Source organism: Mirounga angustirostris, unplaced genomic scaffold, assembly GCF_029215605.1.
Source record: "Mirounga angustirostris isolate CCGP_5_RB_7025 unplaced genomic scaffold, mMirAng1.0.hap1 SCAF_12, whole genome shotgun sequence".
NCBI classification, from domain to species: domain Eukaryota; kingdom Metazoa; phylum Chordata; class Mammalia; order Carnivora; family Phocidae; genus Mirounga; species Mirounga angustirostris.
This window is the reverse complement of record NW_026991720.1, coordinates 52,968,649-52,991,348: the sequence shown is the minus strand read 5'-3', so window position 1 is coordinate 52,991,348 and position 22,700 is coordinate 52,968,649. Positions and strand designations below refer to the sequence as shown.

Here is a 22,700-nt window from a genome sequence, read left to right as displayed (position 1 = left end):
GGAAGTCTTGACACAGTAAAAACAGCCCAAAGCTAGATAACACGAATGGATTGACCATTCAACTTAATAAAGAATGTCTCCAGCAGTGGTTTGTTTCACAGATCTTTTTCAAGCTTAGACCCTTAATCAAAACCTGTGAAAGTTTTTATTGAAAATATAAGATTATTACAATGCAAACAAAATTTGAGAGTTGGATGAAGAGGTAATGAGTCTTACCTGTCTTTTGAGATTCTTAGCTATAATGATTAAATCCTTAGTGATTAAGAGGGATTCTGTGATGAGCTTTAGTGATTTAAGAAAACTGACTTTTTAAATAATCATTACACACTACAATTGTTTTATAAAATTCTTCCTACTCAGATAAAATGGCCAGTGGTTCAGAAGCCCTTTCCTCACCATGTGGCACAAGAGAAAACCTCAGAGCAAGATAAAATTATGAAATATCCCCCAGCAGCAACCTAAAATATTGCCACATCACAAATTTGGGACACCTCTCCTCAAGTTTAAAAAAAGTTGTTGCAAGTATTGTGACATTTTAATAAAGAGGAATATTGCCTGAATGCTAAACTTGTTATTCAAATTGATAAATTTATTTTTTTTAATATGTTAGTCACCATACAATACATCATTAGTTTTTGATGTAGTGATCCACGATCCATTGTTTTCGATTAACACCCAGTGCTCCATGTAGTACGTGCCCTCCTTAATACCCATCACCGGGCTAACCAATCCCCCATCCCCCCTCCCCTCTAAAACCCTGTTTGTTTCTCAGAGTCCATAGTCTCTCATGGTTCATCTCTCCCTCCAATTCCCCCCGCCCATTTTTCCCTTCCTTCTCCTAATGTCCTCCATGTTAGTGAAATAACATTTTGCCTGTAAGTCAGTGAGATAAATAGTATTTTTTTAAATACTGTATTTACAGTAAAAATAATATGGCCTTTGGATAACATTCTGTCATCATTAGGATACCTCTATAACTAAAATACTTTATACATGGACTATGGGAGAATGCAGAAGTTTTATATTTAATATAAAATAGGAGACTGAGAAGATACTCTTTTCAGGCTCACTCCTAGGCTTTTTACATCTATTTTTCCTCCTGTGCAATTCAGAACTCTTTGATGGAAGAGTTTGAAAAATTTCAGTATTTGTCATTTGTCTGTTGCGTGAATTCAAAAACCCCTCTACGGAATCCTCATAGCAGGTTCCTAGCAGAAAAACAAGACCACAAAGTAGACTGGAAATTCTTTTAATAGAATTAACAGAGTGACTGTTGACAGAAAGAATGTTCCAAGGGCAGCATAAAGGAACCCAGGAGAAGAGTCCAGGCAATGCGGGCTTTACAACATCAGGAAGCCATTACCCCCGCTAGGCCCGAAGGTGCGACTTAGTCCTGTGAGTGGAGCTGTGGGAAGGGGACCATCCCAAACCTGGAGTATGGTCATGGCAGGACGGAGCCCCCACCAGACCACGGCCCTGAGGCAGGGAAAATCTGCCTTGAACCCCGTCGCCTTACTGCCGTCTTGCTCCTGCTTCCGTTGGCCAAAGCCCTCCAGAACGCAGAGGGCAACAGAGCCTGGGGGATGAGGTCCTTGCAAATTAGACCCCAGTATCTGAGGCAGAACAAAAATCAGGCCCTCCCCCCAGGGCGAGGCTGCGTTCATTCAGAGCTGCTTGCAGTTACAGAAACCACCTCCATCTAGCTGAAGCCAAACAGACCGTGTCAGAAGGCAGCAGGCATCATGGTGACTGTGGTAAAAAGGCAGCCAGGCTTCAAGGAACATGGGACCTGGAAGCCCATAGAATCCAGAACCTGCTCCCTTCGAATGACTCTTCAACTTGAATATTGGTTGAATCGTCCCTGGGGAAACCAGGAATGTCTTTCTCTGCTGTGTGGTTTACCAGGAAGAGAAGGATGACGTCAACATGAGCCTAAAGGTTCCACTGCTCCCTTCTCTTCGTTCCAGTCCCAAGCCCCAGGAAAGCTCACTCTGATTGGAGTATTTTTTTTTTTTTTAAACATTTTATTTATTTATTTGAGAGGGAGAGACTGAGAGAGAGAGCACATGAGAGGGGGGAGGGTCAGGAGGGTCAGAGGGAGAAGCAGACTCCCTGCAGAGCAGGGAGCCCGACGCGGGACTCGATCCAGGGACTCCAGGATCATGACCTGAGCCGAAGGCAGTCGCTTAACCGACTGAGCCACCCAGGCGCCCTGATTGGAGTATTTTTGAAGTGCCCGCTCTGGTCCCTGTGACCCAGGGAATCGGGATATGGGACAGAAGCATGGTTGTTGAGATCCTATCCCCATGCATTCCACACAGGAAGCTGCTTAAATTTTGCTTGTGAGCCAGTACTAAAAATACTGAAATAGTAATTTAAAGTGTATGTGTACTTTTAATATGTATATAAATTTTAAATATTTATGCACTTAATACACACAGGTAGATATATGCAAATACATACTCATCCTTTCAGAATAGCAATATTTTAGGGACTTCTAGGGTGGCTCAGTTGTTAAGCGTCTGCCTTCGGCTCAGGTCATGATCCCAGGTGCTGGGATCGAGTTCCACATCAGGCTCCTTTGCTCAGCAAAAGGTCTGCTTCTCCCTCTGCCGGCCGCTCCCCCCTGCTTGTGCGTGCTCTCTGTCTCTCTCACAAAAAAATAAATAAAATCTTTAAAAAAAAAAAATGTCTAATAGAAGGTTAATCACAGAAGTATAATAGAAGCTAATGTTTGTTGTTATACGACCTTCATATGAAGTACTGCATTTTCTTGTTATCGTGACGTTATGAGATGAATACTATTATCACCATTTTGCATGTAAACAATCCTGTAGAAGTTCAGTGGATAATTCCTTTTTCTTCTGTACTTGAGGGAGACAGAGTAGCTGAAAAATCCTGAATTACCTGGTCTTACAGCCTAGGTACATTATCAGAATAGAGGAAATGGAATACCACCTAAATATTAGTTATGGTTCACGGGAATCTTCTGAATGTTTGTTTTGTGCCCTTTTAGATACATCAGGATTGGAGACAAAGAATGTGAATTTAACAAGAACTTTCGCCTTATCCTTCACACAAAACTGGCAAATCCTCACTATAAACCAGAATTGCAAGCTCAAACAACCCTCCTCAATTTCACAGTCACAGAAGATGGTCTAGAAGCCCAGCTCCTGGCAGAGGTGGTCAGTATTGAAAGACCAGATCTGGAGAAACTTAAGGTAAAAATTACAAAATCATCAACACTTACTCAGTATCTGCTTTGCCCAAGTTAGAGTGCTTAGACCTAGGAGTCTAAGATAGGATTCTTGCCCACCAGGGGTTTACAGTCTCATTGAGAAAAATGAGGATGTATTTGAACAGTTAACAATTCAAGGGAACTCCTATTAAAGCAGGTAGTTAGCATTGTGCCCCCAGTAGGAGATGGGCTCGCTCTAGGTGTGTTTTGATGCAGGTGACAAGGACAAGCAAGGAGACATAGGAGTCATGGACAACAAAAGGAGAGAAGCAGGAACATGCCCTGGTAGGTTCAGTGATAATAATCCAAGTCAGCCAGGGCAAAAGAACAAAAAAGAGGCGTAATGGAATAAGGCTGGAAAAATTCAGGGGCTCATAGCTGATGATCACTAGCATTTAAAAGAAAATGTATGGCTTTAAGTACAGTGATTAAGAAAAATTAATAAAAATAATTAAAAGGAAGATTGAATTAAAACACACACACACACAGACCCCAAAACAACAGAGGAAGCCTGAAAATGTAGAAGGAAGTCAATGGCAGAGGTGAGTTGTTGCAGCAGAGATTATATGGCCTACAAAACCAAAAATACCTTCTCGCCTTTTATAGAAAGTGTTCGCCATTCCCGATATAAATTAGCGGCTCTCACATGGTGGTTCCTAGAACATCAGTATCAGCTGGGAACCTTAAATGCAAAATCTCGGGCCACAGACCAGACCTGCTAAAAGTGACCTTCTGGGGGCAGGATCAGCAGTTTGTGTTACCAGGCCCTACGAGGGACTCTCACGCATGTTCAGAGTCCATTGGAAGCGGCTTTCAGTTGGATTTACTTCTGCACCAGTCCACAAACAGGGCAGAGACAGCCCTGGGACGGAGGCTGAGTGGGTGGGCACAGTTCCCTCCGGTCTCCTCGCGGGCATGCTCCCATGCGGTGAAATCGCAACCTGCCGGCGATGAATGATCCAAGGCCAGGGTTTCGAGGACCCCAGGCTGCTTGGTGCATCACTGCGAAGTTGGACAGGGAACATGTCCAATTCGAAACACCGTATGACCATATAAGAAAATCGTCTTGTCGTGGTAATTTATGTATACATGTTTTCCTTTTTTCCAAAAGCCTTGACAGTTCGGTTAATTTCTTTATTTGCTTTTATTTTTGATAGTGAAATTTTTCAAACATAGGAACAAAAAAAAAACAGTTCTAAGTTTCATCATCATTTAGCTTCAGTAATTAGCAACATTTTGCCTCTCTCCCCTGTTTTTTTTTTTTTATCAGAAGCAAGATTTTAAAATAAATGTTAACTTACTCTGGAATAATTTTAGATTTACAGAAAAGTTGCAAGATACTACAGAGTTCCTCTACATCACTAGCCCAACTTCACTTTCTCCTAATGTTATCCTTCCTTTTTGCAATATAAAAATAAAATTTATTTAATATAAAATTTATTTAAAATACTGTTCAGCTTCAGTAAAACCTATCTGTTCATTGTCGTTCATTAAGACATAGTAATATTTCTCCCTGTTTTTTATAAGTTTGGGATATCATTCACATACCCTTTTTAATTGTATAATTCAGTGGTTTTTTAGGTCATTCACAGAGTATCAATTTTACAACATTTTCAGCACCTCAAAAAGAAAATCCATGCTTATTGGCTGTTGCTCCCCAGCATCCCCACCCACCTAGCTCCTAGCAGTCATTAATCTACTTTCTATCCCTATAGATTTGCCTATTCTGGACATATCATATAAATGAAATCTTAAAATATCTGGCCTTTGTACCTGGCTTCTCTCACTTAGCATAATGTTTTTCAGGTGCATCCGTATTATAGCATCTATCAATTCTTTATTTTTTTATGGCTGAACAATATTCTTTTGTAGATATTATATACCATATTTTATTTATGCCCTCATCATTTGAAGGACATTCAGGTTGTTCCCACTTTTGGGCAGTGATGTTCAGTGCTTCTGTGAATGGTCACTGTAAGTTGTGTGGACATATATTTTTCACTTCTCTTCGGTATGTACCTAGGAGCAGAATTGCTGGGTCATATAGTAACTCTGTTTAATATTTGAGGAACTGCCAGACTGTTTTCAAGGTGACTGCACCATTTTACATTTCTACCAACTATGTAGAAAGGACCCGATTTCTTCACATCTTCACCAATACTTGTCTCTCCTCTTGGTAATAGCCATAGTAGTGGGTATGAAGCAGTATCTCACTATGGTTTTGACTTTCTTTTCCCTATGGACTAATGAGGTTAAGCATCTTTGCATATATTTATTGGCCTTTTATATGTCATCTCTAGAGAAACATCTCTTCAAATCCTTTGCCCATTTTAAAAATTGGGTTATTTTTATTGTGTCATAGGAGTTCTTTATATATTTTGAGTATTATACTCTTATTGGACATATTTTCTCCCATTCTGTGGTTTGTCTTCACTTTCTTGATGGTGTATTCTGATGTACAGAAGTTTTTAATTACAATGAAATCCAGTCTTTTTTTCTTTGTTGCTTGTGCTTTTGATGTCCTATCTAAGAGACCGTTGCCTCACACAAATTCATAAAGACTTACTCCTATGTTTTCTTCTAGTTTTATAGTTTTAGTTATTACATTTAGGTCTATGATCCATTTTGAGTTAATTTTTGTATATAGTGTAAGGTAGGGATCCAGCTTCATTCTTTTGCATGTGGATACCCAGTTGTCCAGCACCATTTGTTGAAAAGACTGTCCTTTCTCCATTGACTTTGCTACTTGTCAAAGATCAATTGACGATATTTCTGTGGATCTATTGTCTACTTTGTGAAAACCATACCTTCCTTATTAGTGGTAGCTGTATAGCAAGCCTATAAGTTGGGTATTGCCAACCTTTCAACTTCCTCCTCTGTACACTGACTATTGGCTCTTCTGGATCTTAAGCCTTGCCATGTATCAGGTTGTCAATATTTGCAAAATAATGTGCTGGAATTTTGATTGATATTACGGTGAATCACAGAAAGGAAGACATGATACCTTAACAATGTTGAGTTTTCCTATCATGAATATGGATTCTCTCTACATTTTAAGATCTTTGATTTCTTTTTACAGAATAGGGTAGAATTCTTCATATATATCTTCAATATAATTTCTTAGATTTATACCTAAGCATTTCAGTTTTTTGGTACTAATGCAAATGGGTTGCGTTATAAATTTCAAATTCCATTTGTTCATTGCTAGTGTATAGAAAAGCAACTGACTGTTGTATATTAACCTTGTATCTTGCAGCTTTGTTATAATCTCTTATTAGGAGTCCTTTTGTTGATGCTTGAGGAATTTCTACAAAGACAACCATGCCATATGTGAACAAAGACTGTTTTTATTTCTGCTTTCCCATTCTCTATACTTTTTATTTATTTTTCTTGTCTTGCAGCATTCATTAAGACTTTCAGTACAACGTTGAATAGAAGTGGTGAAAGGAAATATTAGTGTCGTGTTTCCAGTTTTGGGGGGAAAGCATATAGTTTCTGACCATTAAGTGGGTTATTAGCTAGAGGTTTCATTTTTCGATGTTCTTTATCAAGTTGAAGTCCTATATTTCTAGTTTGCTGAGAGCTTTTATCGTAAATGAATGTTGGATGTTTCAAATGTTTTTTCTTCATCTATTGGTATATCATATGCTTTTTCTTTAGCCTTTTGATGAGATGAATTACATCTCAATGCTGAATCAGACTTGCACACTTGGAATAAATCCTACATAGTATGTTATATAATTCCTTTCACACACGTGCTGATTTGATTTGCTCATATTTTGAGGATTTTTATATCTATGCTCATGAAAAATAGTGGTATATAGTTTTGGGGTTTTTCTGTAATGGCTTTATCTGGTTTTGATATTAGGCTAAAGCTGGCCTCATAAAATTGGTTAGGAAGTAATCCCTTTGCTTCTATTTTCTGGAAGAAATTGTAAAGAATTGATAGCATTTCTTCTTTAAATCTTCAGTAAACTCATCAGAAAAGTCATCTGGGCCAGGTGCTTTCTTTTTTGGAAGATTATTGTCAATTCAATTTTTTAATTAGACATAGGTCTATTCAGATTATATAGTTTTCCTTATATAAGTTTTTGGTAGATGTGTCTTTCAAGGAATTGGTCTACTGCATCTAAATTATCAAATTTATGGGCATACCATTGTTTATCATAGTCTTTTATTGTCCTTTAACCCGTAGACTCAATAGTGATGGCCCTTCTTTAATTACTAACATTGTAATTTTTGCTTTCTCCCTTTTTTTTTTTCCTTGATTGGCCTGGCTACAGGGTTAAAATTGTATTGATTTTTATATGAAAAAACAATGGTTGATGATTTTTTCCCCATTGGTTTCCTGTTTTATATTTTATTGATTTCTGCTCTAATTTTTATTATTTCCATTTCCTTGCTTTTTGTTGCTCTTCTTTCACTAGTTTCTTAGGGTAAAAACTTAGATAATTAAGTTTAGAATCTTCCTCCTTTTCTAATATATGTGTTCAGTGCTGTAAATTTTCCTCCAACCACTGCTTTTGCTACATCTCACACATTTCGTTAAGTTGTATTTTCATCTTTCTTTATTTCAGTGTATTTTTCATTTCTCTTGAGATTTCTTCTTTCACCTATATGTTACTTAGAAGTGTGTTGTTTAACCTCCAAATATTTTGGGATTTTTCCAGCTGTCTTTCCATTAGTGATTCCTTCTTTAATTTCATTGTGGTTTGAGAGCATACTTTGTATTTCTGGGGTTTTTTAAACTTTTTTATATGTGTTTTCTGGCCCACAGTTTGGTTTATCTTTGAATATCCTATCTGAGCCTGAAAAAAATGCATACTCTGCTATTAGTTGAGAAGGTGTGCCGTAAATGTCAGTTACGTCCAGTGTTAGTCGTGTTTGGTTCAACTTTATCGTTCCTGAATCTCTGCCCACTAGATGCATTAACTATACGTATCGAGGAGTTTTGAATTTTCCAGCACTGTGGCTTTGTCTGCTTCTTGCAGTTTTATCAGTCTCTGCCTCATGTATTTTGACACTCTGTTGTCAGACGTGCTCATTATGGATTCTTACATTTTCTTTGAGAATTGACCCCTTTATCATTATGTAATTCCCCTTTTTGCTTTTGATAATTTTCCTTGTTTTCATGTCTGTTTTGGCTGAAATAATATAGTTGCTTCAGCTTTCTTTTGTTTGGTGTTACATGGTATATCTTTTTCCATCCCTTTGCCTTTGAGCAAAGTAGATTTCTTGTACACAATAGACAGTTGGGTCTTGTGTTTTTGTTGTTTTTTGGTTTTGGTTTTGTATCCACTGTGTCAGTGTCTGTCTTTGATGTATTTAGAAAATTCACAAAGAGATTTTTGTTGATTCAGTTGGATTAAAATCTACCGTATTTTTCTTTTTTTATTTACCGCACTCTTCCTTACCCTTTTTTTTCTTTTCTTTCTTTCTGCTTTCTCTGATTTTAATTGAGCATTTTATAGGCTTCTATTGCCTGTCCTATCTCAGCATATAAGTTATACTTCTTTTTAAAAACATATAGTGGGGTTTTTTGTCTTTGGTTTTTTTTTTTTTTTTTTTTTCTGATCTTTACCATGAGAACCTGGTAAGTCTCCTGGAGGTGAATTCACAAAAGTATGAAGGGCTTCCTAAGACTGGATCCCCAGAGGTTTTTAACCCTCAAGCTCTGCCTCCAGCAATTAGCCAGTGACTGTTGTGAATTTGCCAGTAGCTGTGATGGTCTGTATTCACCCACCTCTCTGATTTTGAGGGTAGTAGTTGGCCCTATGACCTCAGTTCTTTGACGGATGTAAGAAGAGTTGAGGATTCGCTTTTTCCTGTTGTAAGGATGGAAATGATGACTTCCAACTCTTTAGATATGAAGCAGAAACCAGAAGTTTCTTCCTATAGAGTAGATTCTTCCTGTAGGTCCCCAATGTTAAATGATTATGACAAATATTCATTCTCTGGACCCTGGAGTGCAACCAGTTCTTAACATATTTTCTGACTTGTTTTAAAATAAATTTTTAAAGATGATGATTAGTATGTTTTTAATTTTAAGTGTGATACGATTCCATGAAATCAATGATTAAAGAAACTGCTTTCAAACATGAATTGTATCACCATTTCTCACACTTTTCCTGGTTTGTGTTAGTTGGTTTTGACAAAGCACCAAAATGACTTTAAGATCGAGCTGAAGTATCTGGAGGATGACCTCCTCCTGTGCCTTTCTGCGGCAGAGGGGAGCTTTCTAGATGACACCGAGCTGGTGGAGAGACTAGAGATGACAAAAGCAACCGTGGCAGAGATAGAACACAAGGTAAGAAGGCGCCAAGGACACCCAGAGGGTCACAGTGCTCCTTTTGAATCAAGTGGTTGGCGTAAACATGTGATCAAACTTGACAGCATCTCTAAGAGGACTGACTTGTGGCGGATTTCAGGTCATTTAATAAACTACCCTTAAAATGTGCAGGGCTGTGCATGGAGACGGAGGTGGTTGAACTTGTGTTTGTCCTAATTCAGCAGAGATCCAGTCATTCACATGAGACTCTGTCAGGCTATTATTTTTTCTGAGTGGCCAAATCGGAAGAAAATTGGAGCCTGCTGGCTTATATGGTCTAAAATCTAAAAAGGCTTAGCGTCCAGCTCTGGCAGACTGACACCCTACAGTCCCACCACAGGCTTCCCAGTCTGTTGTGCCTTTCAGGGAAATATTTAGAGCTGATGTTTTGTTTACAGGCCTTCAGTGGTCAGAGACTGAGCAAGGGGGACAGTCTCTTGCTGTACTCAGATGCATTATTCACCCTGGGAAACAATGACCTTTCCTGAATGCCAGTAAAAATTTTTATTGATTAGATTTCCTGCTGAATGTCCAGCCTATGTCCCAATATGCCTTACGCATGATGTGCACTTTGGACTCACACAATGGCCATGAACTTTAAAATTCCATTGTTTCGGAATGAGAGGAACCTTATTTCCCTTCTGGAATATCCTCATTACTAAGTAATCTATTAATTACCCAGTTGAGGCTGTGTCACCACACATCCTATATGTTTGTCTTAATTTAAGCTAAGAAATGGAATCCCAAATTACTCTGTCCTTTTAAGTGAATTCTAGGTAGCTCCTAAGATGGTAAAGATTGAGGCAATTAAGTAAATTAGGTCTTAGCTTTGAAGTTAGCTTCTAATTGTCTCTTAAAATGTCTCTTCCCATCTTCTTAGTATATTGCTATGTAGGGATTCCCCCCTCTGCTCTATGTTTTTTGGGTTTTTTTTTTTAAGATTTTATTTATTTATTTGAGAGAGAGAATGAGAGAGAGAGAGCATGAGAGGGGGGAGGGTCAGAGGGAGAAGCAGACTCCCTGCCGAGCAGGGAGCCCGATGTGGGACTCGATCCCAGGACTCCAGGATCATGACCTGAGCCGAAGGCAGTCGCTTAACCAACTGAGCCACCCAGGCGCCCTCTGCTCTGTTTTATTTCCTTTTATACACCAGTATGAAGAATCAACTTTATTAAAAAAAAAAAAAAAAACTTTCTTAAAAAGCTGTAGGACCAGCAATAGTCCTAAATTTAAAAAAAAAAAAGATATCTGAACCTTGAGTAAAAATGAATATGTTGGTTGATGGGTGGTGGTGGTATTATTGTTGTTTTAATTATCTCTCTGAATGTAACCAGGGGCTAATGCAGAAACTAAATGGAAAAATGTGAGCATATGGATCATCTGGTATAAAGTCAGACAGTCATGAGAGTCTTCATATAAAGGCTTTTTAGTAAGCCTGGCTGTTGGATATATTATTGCCCTTGGCTGCTTTTGTATACCTTGTTGACCAATAAAGTTATCGGCACTGAATTGACCCAGCAGACTTTTGAGAGCTTCCCTGGGAGGTGATAGAGCTGGGTTTTTTTTTTTTTTTTTTAAAGATTTTATTTATTTATTCATGAGAGACAGAGAGAGAGAGAGAGGCAGAGGGAGAAGCAGGCTCCCCGTGGAGCAGGGAGCCCGATGCGGGGCTCGATCCCAGGACCCTGGGATCATGACCTGAGCTGAAGGCAGTCGCTTAACCAACTGAGCCACTCAGGCGCCCTAGCTGGGTTATTAAACCTGAAAAAGAGAGAGGAGGCAGGGGAAGGTGACATTACTCAGAACAAATTCTGTAAAACCAAAACCAATCAGGTTTGCTTAATCTGTAACTGTAAAACAGCTAGGATTATGTCCATTCTTGCTGAGAACTCAATTTATGAAAAAAAATGGTTTAAAATATGAATCTAATCATTTTAGAAAAATTGAAGCACATAGATGCCATACATGTTCTCTATTTAATGCAAATAATTTTTCATTTCAGATACATCCCTTCCATCAACTGGGTAAGTATAAAGAATATGAAGAGTAAGTTATGAGTTACTTACATTGTTTGATCTCACCATAGGTGACTGAAGCTAAAGAAAATGAAAGAAAAATCAATGAGGCCCGGGAATGTTACAGACCAGTGGCAGCAAGAGCATCTCTTCTTTATTTTGTTATTAATGATCTCAGAAAAATTAACCCCATCTATCAGTTCTCTTTGAAGGTAATGCTGAATAGGCTAAGAAAAATTTTTAATTTCATGAGTTCGACCTGTTTCTGGAAGTTTAGAATTTATTTTTAAGCAATCAGTATATCCAGTAAGGAATCCTGAGGATCTAGTGAGGGGGGAAAAAGAAATCCTCATTTTCTCAGGAACTTTTATTTATGATTTTCATTTTCAAATAATTAAATTATGTGGCATCATAATACATTTGTTTTTGTTCTTAAACCGAGTCTTGAGTTTGTTATATATAAGGGAACTCCCCTTGTGATTCCTTTACTCTGTGAAAATGTAGGTGTTTTATATAAAGATTTCTCATATTTTGGTAGAACAGGAGAAAGATTGAGAACAACTATTCATTAAGTCACTCTATTACATACTGGACATTTTCATACTTTGGTTCATTCTTATGCATGAAACATCTCAATATATTATTGTATCCCTATTTAAAAAAAAGAAAAGGAAGCTAACATTTTCAGATTTTAAATAAATTGCCCAAGAATTCACATTATAATGGTAAAAGGCAGGATTTGAACTCATGGTTGTGATCCCAAAAGCCATGCTCTTTACTTTGCATCATTGTGCCTCTGGGCAGTATTCATTCATTCTGTCACTCAGTTTTTAAACAAATAGCTGTTGAGATCAATCATCATGCCAGATGTTGTGCTGAGTGTACAATTCCGGAAAAAAAAAAAAGATATGAATGGAGATACATAGGGGTGTGTGTGTGTGTGTGTGTGTGTGTAAAAGTGATTAAGTACAATGAGAGAGAATAATAAGGATGGGAGGGACTGTTTCACTCTTAGCTCAGAGAAGGCCTCTCAGAGGAAGTGACATTATAGTTGATTCCTGTAGAGTTTAGCCACCTATGGAGTGTTTGGAGAAAACAAGGATGTGTGGGACATGAAAGAGTTTGGGATTCCAGATGATAAATGAATCTATGTGGCTGGAGGGTAATTAATGAGTGAGGGAGAAGATGACAAGACAGGAGTCTAGAGAGGTGGGAAAATGTAGATCATGGGAGACCTTGTTGCCAGGTGGGGGATTTTGGATTATATTTTGTCTGCAAAAAGGAGCCGTTGAATGGTTTGAAGCAGATGACTGATGACAAAAGACTCAAAAGTGAATAGACTTGACCTATGGTTTGAAGCTAGAATAATCAGCCCTTGGAAATGGATTAGATATGGACAATAATGAAAAGAGTCAAGAATAACTAGCAGGGGGGCGCCTGGGTGGCTCAGTTGGTTAAGCGACTGCCTTCGGCTCAGGTCATGATCCTGGAGTCCCTGGATCGAGGCCTGCATCGGGCTCCCTGCTCGGCGGGGAGTCTGCTTCGCCCTCTGACCCTATCCCCTCTCATGTGTTCTTTCTCTCTCATTCTCTCTCTCAAATAAATAAATAAAATCTTTAAAAAAAAATAAAAATAAAATAAAAATAAAAAAAAGAATAACTAGCAGGTTTCTAGTAATATGGAGCTAGGTGCAGAAATTCTGAGAAGCACAGAGTGGTTGGATTTTGGAACAACCACATTGTATAAAGAGTAATAAAATTAAATCAGTAATATCAATCCAACATTACCCAAATACGAAAACCAGACTAAGACATTACAAGAGAAGAAAACCACAGAGCAGACCTCTTCATGAACACTGGTGCCAAACTTCTCAAGGAAAGATTGGCAAATTGAATCCAGCCACATATAAAAAGAACAATATATTATGTCCAAGTGGAATTTATGCCAGGAATGCAAGCTGGTTAAACATTTAAAAAATAACACAAGTCTTCATATGAATAGAACAAAAGAGAAAAACCATATGAGCACTTCATTGGATGCAGACGGAGAATCTGACAAATTTCAACACCTGGTCAAAAAAAGAAAAAAAAAACTGAGCAAACTAAGAATAGATGGTAACTTCTAAAAGTGAAAAAGGCCATCTGTAGAAATCTACAGCTAATATTATACTTAATGTTGAAAAATTGAATGCTTTCCCCTAAGATCAGAACAATGTCTTCTCGCAACACTTCTATTCAGAACTGCCCTGCAGGTTATTGCCAGTACAATAATAAAATAAAAGGCACAGACATTTAAAAAGAAGAAGAAAAAGTGTCTTTTTTTTTTCCCCCACAAATGATCTAATCATGTATGTAGAAAATCTTAAGAAATCTACCACAAACCTACTAGGACTAAGAAGTGAGTTTTTAGCAAGATGGCAGGATATAAAGTCAATATACAAAATCGATTGTTTTTATATATGAGGTATAAACAATTGGAAAATAAAACTAATAACTCAGTCTATTTATAATAGCTTCCAAAATCACTAAACTCTTAGGGATAATTTTAACAAGACAAGATCCATGTGCTAAAAGCTACAAAACATTGTTGAGCTAGACCATGGAGAGGTATACCGTGTTTATGGATTAGAACGCTCAATATTACTAAGATGCCAATTCTTTCCAAATTGATCTATAGATTCAGTTCCATCTCAAATCTCTGAAGGCTTTTTTAGTAGACATCAATGTGATTCTAAAATTTGTGTAGAAATTCAAAGGATTTAAAATAATAATTTTGAAGAAGAATAAGATATTTAGAAAACTTACAGTACATGATTTCAGCACTTATTAGAAACCTATACTAATAGGCCTAAAGAAAAATACATAGATAACAGAGTCCAGGGGTAGTCCCACAGATGTATGATCAATTGATTTTTGGCAGTGATACCAAGACAATGAAGAAGGGATAGTTTTTACAACAAATGGTGCTGAGAAAACAGGATATCCACAGAGAATATAATGAACCTTAACCGTTACATCCCACTTTATACAAAATTAACTCAAAATAAGTTAGCAAAGCTATAAAATTTCTAGGGAAAAAAATGGGAGACAATCTTTGGGCTTCAGGTTAGACAAAGATTTCTTAGGATACAATAGAAAGAAAATGATAAACTGAATCTTACCAAATTAAAAATGTATGGTCTTCAAAAGACATTAAGAAAATGAAAAGGCAAGCCACGTACTATTAAAATCTCCTTCCAATACGTGTATCTAATAATGAACTTATACCAGAATGTATAAAGAACTTGTACAACTCGGTAGGACAACTCAAACAATGAAAGATTTGAACAGACATGTCCTATGCTAAGTTATGTGTACTGCCCATGAGCACATTTTCAAATGCTCAATATTCATCAGAAAAATGCAAAGTAAAAGCAGAATGAAGTAGTATTATAGACCAAAAGAATAGCCACACTTGTACAAGAGCGGCGGTAACAAGCGTTAACACAGGTTCCGTACCGCAACTCTTTCATGTTGCTGATGAGAACTCGAGGTGGTAAAACCATTTTGGAAAACAGTTCGGCAGTTTTGTATAAAGTTCAACATAAACGTGTACAACGGGATTCCACGTGTTTACTTTGTGTCTGGGGCTAGCTAGACATCAGGCATTGGTTTCCAGCCTTTACCAGTCACTTTAAATTCCCCAGGCTTTCAACATGCTGTTCCTCAGAGCAATTGAGCAGGCTGACAAGGTGGAGGACGTGCAGGGGCGCGTCTCAATCCTCATGGAGAACATCACCTATGCTGTCTTCCTCTCTACCAGCCAGGCGCTGTTTGAGAGGGACAAGCTCACCTTCCTGTCCCAGATGGCTTTTCAGGTAAGGAAATCCGTCACTTGAAAGCATCCCCAGAGCCCCATACCTCTGTTTATTATATGCTTTACTTCCACTGAAGGGAGACATGCCACCTTTCTTGGAAGCCCTTGGTAGCCTGAGTTAAGTTTGAATTTCCCAGGGGAAACTGGGACACATGACAGCCTTTGAGTAGGTCCTGAGGTGTTGGTTTGGGTGGGTATGCACTTTAGCTGACCACATTAGCTGTCACCCTGAAAAGCAGATCAGTGAGACCTCCTCCTCACTACTTAGGTCCTGTGCAGAGCCTCCCAGGTACTACCAGGGAGATTCTTTAAGATCGGAATTATGAGTCCAGATCTAGATGGTCCTAGGAGTCTCTCTGTCCCTTTAAAAACCAGTGACTGGGGGCGCCTGGGTGGCTCAGTTGGTTAAGCGACTGCCCTCGGCTCAGGTCATGATCCTGGAGTCCCTGGATCGAGTCCCGCATCGGGCTCCCTGCTCAGCAAGGAACCTGGTTCTCCCTCTGACCCTCCCCCTTCTCATGTGTTCTCTCTCTCTCTCGTTCTCTCTGTCTCAAATAAATAAATAAAATAAAATAAAATAACAAAAAACAAAAAACAGTGACTGCGTAAAAGAGCTCCAGGTTTCACGCTGCCATCTTTAGTGAGATCTATCCTTTTATTCTTTTTTCTTTTTTTTAATATGGATTGCAGCAAAAGATTTTAAGATTTTATTTATTTATTTGAGAGAGAGTGAGAGCTGGGGGAGGGGGAGAAGGAGAGGGAGAGAGAATCCCAAGCAGACTCCCCCCACTGAGCAGGAAGCCCAACGCAGGGCTCAATCTCACAGCCCCCATCATCCCCTGAATCAAAATTAAGAGTCAGATGTTTAACCGACTGAGCCACCCAGGTGCCCCAGCAAAAGATTGTTTTTAAATAAAGATGCCCGTGATAAGAAGAAAACATTGAGGACTGAATGCCTAGATGAAATAAGCATGTTGTCCTTTCATTAGTTTGCTGTATAACTTTTTCTATCAACCCAAATCTAGATGGAAGGTCAATGCCTGGTGTGTGTTGTACCCTCCAAAGTGCCTCACCCAAAGAAGGCATTTTATAAATACCTGCTGTTAACAATGCAAACTATTACTTTCAATACTTTCGGTGTTTATAGATTCCTTTGGGTTATGTAAGAATATATAGGTGTAGGTGCTTCATAATGTATGTGAGAAATCGGAGCAAGGCACTACAAAATGAAATTGTTTTTACACGTAGTATTCATTAACAGTAAAAAGCCAGGACTGAGACTATATGACATGCACACACATGTATGCACATCATCTATTTAAAACAGTCTCCTTGGGGCACCTGAGTGACACAGTCTGTTAGGCATCCAACTCTAGATTTCAGCTCAGGTCATTATCTCAGTGCCCTGAGATCAAGTCCCAAGTGGGACTCTGTGCTCAGCAGGAGTGGGACTCTGCTTGAGATTCTCTCTCTCTCTTCGCCTCCCCCAGCTCCTCCCTCCCCCAACCACTCCCCCACCACTCACACTCTCTGTCTTAAAAAAAAAAAAAAAATTTCTCCTTGAAAGCCAGAGATAAATTATAGCTCATCTCAAATCCTGACAATTTCTGTAAATCAAAGCTTTGTATATACATGGCAATTATTTGTTGAAATGAATTAAGAAAATCAATAGAATAAAATATCCTTTTAATGTGTTACTACCTATAATACACTTTGAAAATACCTAGAGTTTTAAAATAGCATAAAACTCAAACATTTTACCTGTTTATATGGTATTATAATTTTTATGTGAAAGTTAGGAATATTTCATCCTCCCTTACCCCCTAAGATGTTCTATGGACTTAACCAGTTTTTTTTAATGCAGATATCTAAAGTTTATTTCCATTTATACTGTTTGTTTAGTTGTATCTATAAAACAATAATTTCCTATTTTTCTTAATATAATCTCACATTTAAGAACATTCTTTCAGGACACCTGCGTAGCTCAGTCAGTTAAGCATCCAACTCTTGATTTGAGCTCAGGTCATGATCTCAGGGTTGTGAGATCAAGCCCGAGCCCCTCATCAGGCTCCACGTGGAGCCTGCTTAAGATTCTCTCTCTCTGCCTCTCTTTCTGCCCCTTCCCCACCTCTCTTAAAAAAAATCTTTCATATATCTCATAGTTTATTAGATGTAATTTCTGTATCAAGGCTGAATTACAATACTGGTTCTATCTTTTGTTTAGTAATTTGGTCTATTACCACCTGAGGCTTTCCCAATTTGTGTAACAAGGTTTTTGTTTTTGTTTTTTTAAGATTTTATTTATTTATTTGAGAAAGAGAGAATGAGAGACAGAGCACAAGAGGGAAGAGGGTCAGAGAGCGAAGCAGACTCCCCGCCGAGCGGGGAGCCTGATGCGGGACTCGATCCCAGGACTCCAGGATCATGATCTGAGCCGAAGGCAGTCACTTAACCAACTGAGCCACCCAGGCGCCCTGTTACAAGTTTTAAGACAAGTTTGATCTAACAGCAAAAGACTAAATATGAATGTATATTTCAAATAATTTGCTAATAGGTATGTGTTAAAATTGGGGGGGGGGAGCAGTCTTCAATAATTATTTGTTCCTAGATTTTTCAGTCAAAGTTTTGAGATCATGAGCATATTACTTCAGCTTTAGAACAGATAGGTATCTATAGGAATTATCGGTAGACTTGGTCCTGCCAATTCAATCCTGTTAAATCGTGACTGCCTCCTGTGTTTTGATTTTGATGTAAACTAAATGACCCTTTTCAATTTATGTATCCTCAAGATTTTGTTGAGAAAGAAAGAGATAGACCCTCTGGAATTGGATTTCTTGCTTCGATTCACAGTTGAACACACTTACCTGAGTCCTGTTGACTTCCTCACTACTCAGTCATGGAGTACTCTCAAGGTAGGTGAAGAAGACGGTATTTCACTTTCTAAAACTTACTTCAATAGATATATTCTGCAGGACCTTTGGTAAAAGTCAAGGAACAGAAATGAGCATTGTTGTCAATTTACCTAAATCAGGTTTGCTTTCTTTTTTTAATAATATTGTCCACTTTTCCCAAATACTTTTGTTAATCATACAAAAACACAGTAGTTTATTCTCATTATAACTTGTTTAAGCAGAACAGGATGTTGTAGAGAAAAAAGTTATTCGTCAACCCCAGGTACCGATCCTTACCTCATTTTTTGGTCAGAAGATCCTACTGTTAAAAGAGTTTATTCCCCGAGACTTTGGAATTCCTTAAAGATGCTTGTTGTATGCTAACATACATATGGTATTTGCTGCATTCTTTTTCTAAGAAGGAAAATTTCTGCCCATTGAAAATAACCATGATCCCTCTTTTTAGAGTATATTTAGGCTTATTTGTAATAGAATTTTTTATTAGGTTATGTAGAATTACAAATTCAAGTCTGCTTGTTTATCACTCAGGGTCTCAGCAGAAAACAGATGGCCCATTCAAAGAGGTGATAAAAAAAAGTTTAAGAAAGAGTATATTTTCATCGTATGGGAAGAAGACTAAGAGAATCAGCCAGGAATGGGGATGGGAAAAGGAAGAAAAGGAGTAGTTCCTGAAGCTGTAGAGAAATGAAGTTAGGGGAGAGAGCCAACCTATAGGAGCTGTGACCTACCGTAGACGAACAAAGCCACTGCCAACGTACGTCACCACAGGGACGGCACCGAGGAAGGGATAACCTTGCATCTCTCTCCTCCAGCCCTCCAGTCTCTGGCCAGTGCCTCCTCTTGGCCAAACCCAACCAGGCCAGACAACCGGGGAGTTGAGTTCCAATAAGCCTCGCTGGTCACCCTCTTAGCAGGGCAGGAAAGGGTGAGAGTACATCCGGCAAGGAAACGAAGACTCTCCAGCCCAGCGTGTTCACAGAGGATTCGATACTTCCACTAGTCTCTTTCTCAGACTCTAAGCTATTTACCCCCGTCCTATCTGTGCCCCATTGTATGACAGGCAGTAGCCCTCCTGGAAGAATTTCGAGGCATAGACCGAGATGTGGAAGGATCAGCCAAGCAGTGGAGGAAATGGGTGGAATCCGAGTGCCCAGAGAAAGAGAAGTTGCCGCAAGAATGGAAGAAGAAAAGTTTGGTACAGAAGCTGATTATTTTGAGGGCAGTGCGCCCCGACAGAATGACATATGCTCTCAGGTGGGGCAGTTAGCATTTTTGGAAATACATGTTGACCTAGAGGAGACTTAGTCTTCGGGGGCGGGGAGCATCTGGTGGACGCATTTGTGGTCCCTGCTGATGAGCCACAATGCTGCTTGCAGCTTTGATGGTGTCGTCATTACTATTGTTGAAACTCGCGGAACGCTAACCAGTGCGCTGCTCTGTCGTCAGGCTGAGCCCATTCTTCCTGAAAACCTTGCTTCTGACATCAGGAGGGGAGACGGGGAACCTCTGGAAATATTCTAGCCCGAGAGATGGGTGTCAGCAGAGTTCAGAGGCTAGGAGCATGCATTATCCCGGTGCGATTTCCACGGTCTTTATTTAGCCGTAGCATTTGGGCTCCGACGATTTTGCACATCAAACAAAAATGAATTCCTTTCATGGAGACACTAATAGTCCTATAACTTTACAACCAATGCAATTTAAAGCAGGAACCCCTGTCTGTGTCTTGGTCCGTGTGTCCTTTTTCTTTGCCCTTTCGGCTTCTAAATGGTAATATGCTGCTTAATTCACGCAAGTCATGTTCTCATTTGAATTCACCAACCAAAGAGTTCTCAGGTTCCTTCCTTTTCTGCTCCTCGTTCAACAGCAGTGACACACCTCAGGTCTTTTCCTCCACTCCAACTAATTTCCCCTTTGCAGATGCCTCAGCGTGCCCTACTTTACAAGTTAATTCTGCTTAGTAGTACTCACTTTCTGCTAAATCTGATACCGCGGGAAAATAATCCCTGCTTAATTGAGCTTCCCTATATTAGAAACACCCCGAAAAGCATTTGTATATTCATGAGAAACCCAGCAGGCTGGAAAATTGCACTGTGGCAAATCTAATGAACTGTTAATAAATAATGGGGGATCTGGCAGATTTGGGGGATACAAAGCCATACGCAGGCAGCTGGTGGTACGCAGGGGGGGGTCTCAGTAGCCCCCAAAATGGAACGTAGGCTTCTGATTTTCAGAGCTTCTAAAGCAGGAAGGGATTTCACTGACACCGATGCATAAATCTAGCTGGATTCGTATTGTCCGCGAAAAGATCCCACGTAATGAACGTAGTTTGCTTCCTTCCTGTGCCTATGATTTAAGCTGATCCAAGTTGTGGCACTTTTTAAGGTCATGAGCACTGATCATGTCTTTGACATTGTCCTCTTTTATAGGAATTTCGTGGAGGAAAAACTGGGTGCCAACTATGTGGGGAGGACCAGAGTGGATTTAGTTAAAGCATTTGAAGAAAGCAGCCCGGCCACGCCCATCTTCTTCATCCTGTCTCCAGGGGTGGATGCCCTTAAAGATCTAGAGATCCTTGGTGAGGGGCCCGGAGGCTTGCCTTCCCGCCCTCCCTCTCACCCAGTGCTCACCCAACCTTGCTCTCAGTTCATAGCTAGTTACTTTCATTCTCTCTCTCTCTTTCCTTCTTTCTTTTTCATTTGTGGGAGATGGAGTATATGGAAAATGTAAGCTAATAACACAGTGGTCTGAAGAAATGTTCAAACGGAACATTCCTCTGGTTGGCATAATGCAAGTTTCTTTTGTACTGTTTTCCACCTTCTGACTATGTAAGGGCCAGAGGGCAATTTTCTCCATTCTAGTGTAATCTTGTGCCCCCTGTGACTAAATAGTGGTCATTAGAGCAAGCCCATTCGATTGTGCAAGGCACTGTCGCTTTGTGCTTTGGATTACTATTCTGCACAGCCTGCACCGAGAATGCCAGGTTAACAGAGCTGTGACCTGACTGTGCTCGATTCAAGCATGGCCACAAGGTGAGAGGCTCCTGCACTTCCCCAGTGAGCCTCTTTGTTCAAAAAATGATGTGATAGCTACCACATGTTGCTCGTTTTTATGAGGGCAATGCTTTGCTACTCCTGCAAGAGTTAATAAAGCTCAATAACAATATTTGCCATCTATCAAAATGTCAAAAGCTTCATTACCGTAAAACCAGAGGAACTTATTTGCACAGGCTCTGCTAATGCTCCTGAGGAGGCTGCTGCTGAGAGCCCAAAATGCTGCCTGTTGAAACAACAGAAGTGGAGTTTGGATTCTTCAGGAAAGTGACCTAGAAGGTGGCAGCAGTAACCACAGATGGACATGAGACACAAGATTCCAGACTCTTCTCACCTCTCCTTGATTCACCCTTCCTCTTACCATGTTGTATGCTCCCACAGGCAAAAGACTGGGGTTTACAATGGACTCGGGAAAATTCCACAACGTGTCTTTAGGACAAGGTCAGGAGGTGGTGGCAGAAAAGGCCCTGGAGAAAGCTTCCAAAGGAGGACACTGGGTCATCCTCCAAGTGAGTGTTTCATCTTCTTGGAAAAAACTGGGAACGGCTCCAAGGGATGGACGGTGCAGAGTCGTCCAGGCCAATAGGAATGATCCTTCCTCCTGACAGATGGTGATTTGCAGAGTCCCCAGTGTTCTCTCAGTCCTGGTGACCCCTCCGCAGGTGTTAAGAGACTCAGCTGACAAGGGTCGCCATCATCTTTTGAGGGATTTTCTAGCCATTGTGCTTTAAAATTAAAAATATTAGAGGGAACCCTCTTATTCTCCTGACTTACAGATAGCTGGAACATTCTAAGAGTGCTTGAAGACAAACAGGCCTGTATAGATTGCCAACGCCATTGTCATAATACCTTACATTTGCAAGTGGCTTTATTTTTTTTTTTTTAAGCTTTCCTTTATTTATTCGACAGAGAGCATGAGCAGGGGGAGCGGCAGGCAGAGGGAGAGGGAGCCTGACGCAGGGCTCGGCCCCAGGCCTGTGGCTGTCCCAGTTTCTGGAGGTTTCTATATCTCTTTGCCATTCAAAAGAGAAGCAGGACTTTGAATAAAGGGGAGACTAGCATAATGGGAACTTGTTATGTTGTTTGTAATGTACATTAAATTATATCCACGTAGGCTGACATGATATGTGTGCTCATGCTAATGAGCTCTTAACCAGACCCTACAATGGTCAGTCACTGTGATCAGGTAGAGCCCTTCAAGGGAGGTTTAGCTAGCATTTTATCAGAAGCCCATACGCCAGAGAAAACTAGTGCAGAGATAGCAGGATGGCATCTATCTTTGTCTCAGATATACACCAGATG

The 22,700-nt window shown here is 39.6% G+C and overlaps 1 protein-coding gene across 1 annotated transcript in view; it reads left to right on the top strand.

The window, feature by feature from the left end:
• DNAH11 (dynein axonemal heavy chain 11) overlaps nt 1–22,700 on the top strand; it is a 339,985-nt gene that overhangs the window by 270,275 nt on the left and 47,010 nt on the right. The window contains 8 exon segments of the mRNA XM_064575180.1: nt 3,017–3,221; nt 9,381–9,545; nt 11,653–11,793; nt 15,267–15,437; nt 18,226–18,348; nt 19,409–19,602; nt 20,775–20,923; nt 21,780–21,907. Of these exon segments, the coding sequence (XP_064431250.1) occupies nt 3,017–3,221; nt 9,381–9,545; nt 11,653–11,793; nt 15,267–15,437; nt 18,226–18,348; nt 19,409–19,602; nt 20,775–20,923; nt 21,780–21,907 (1,276 nt within the window).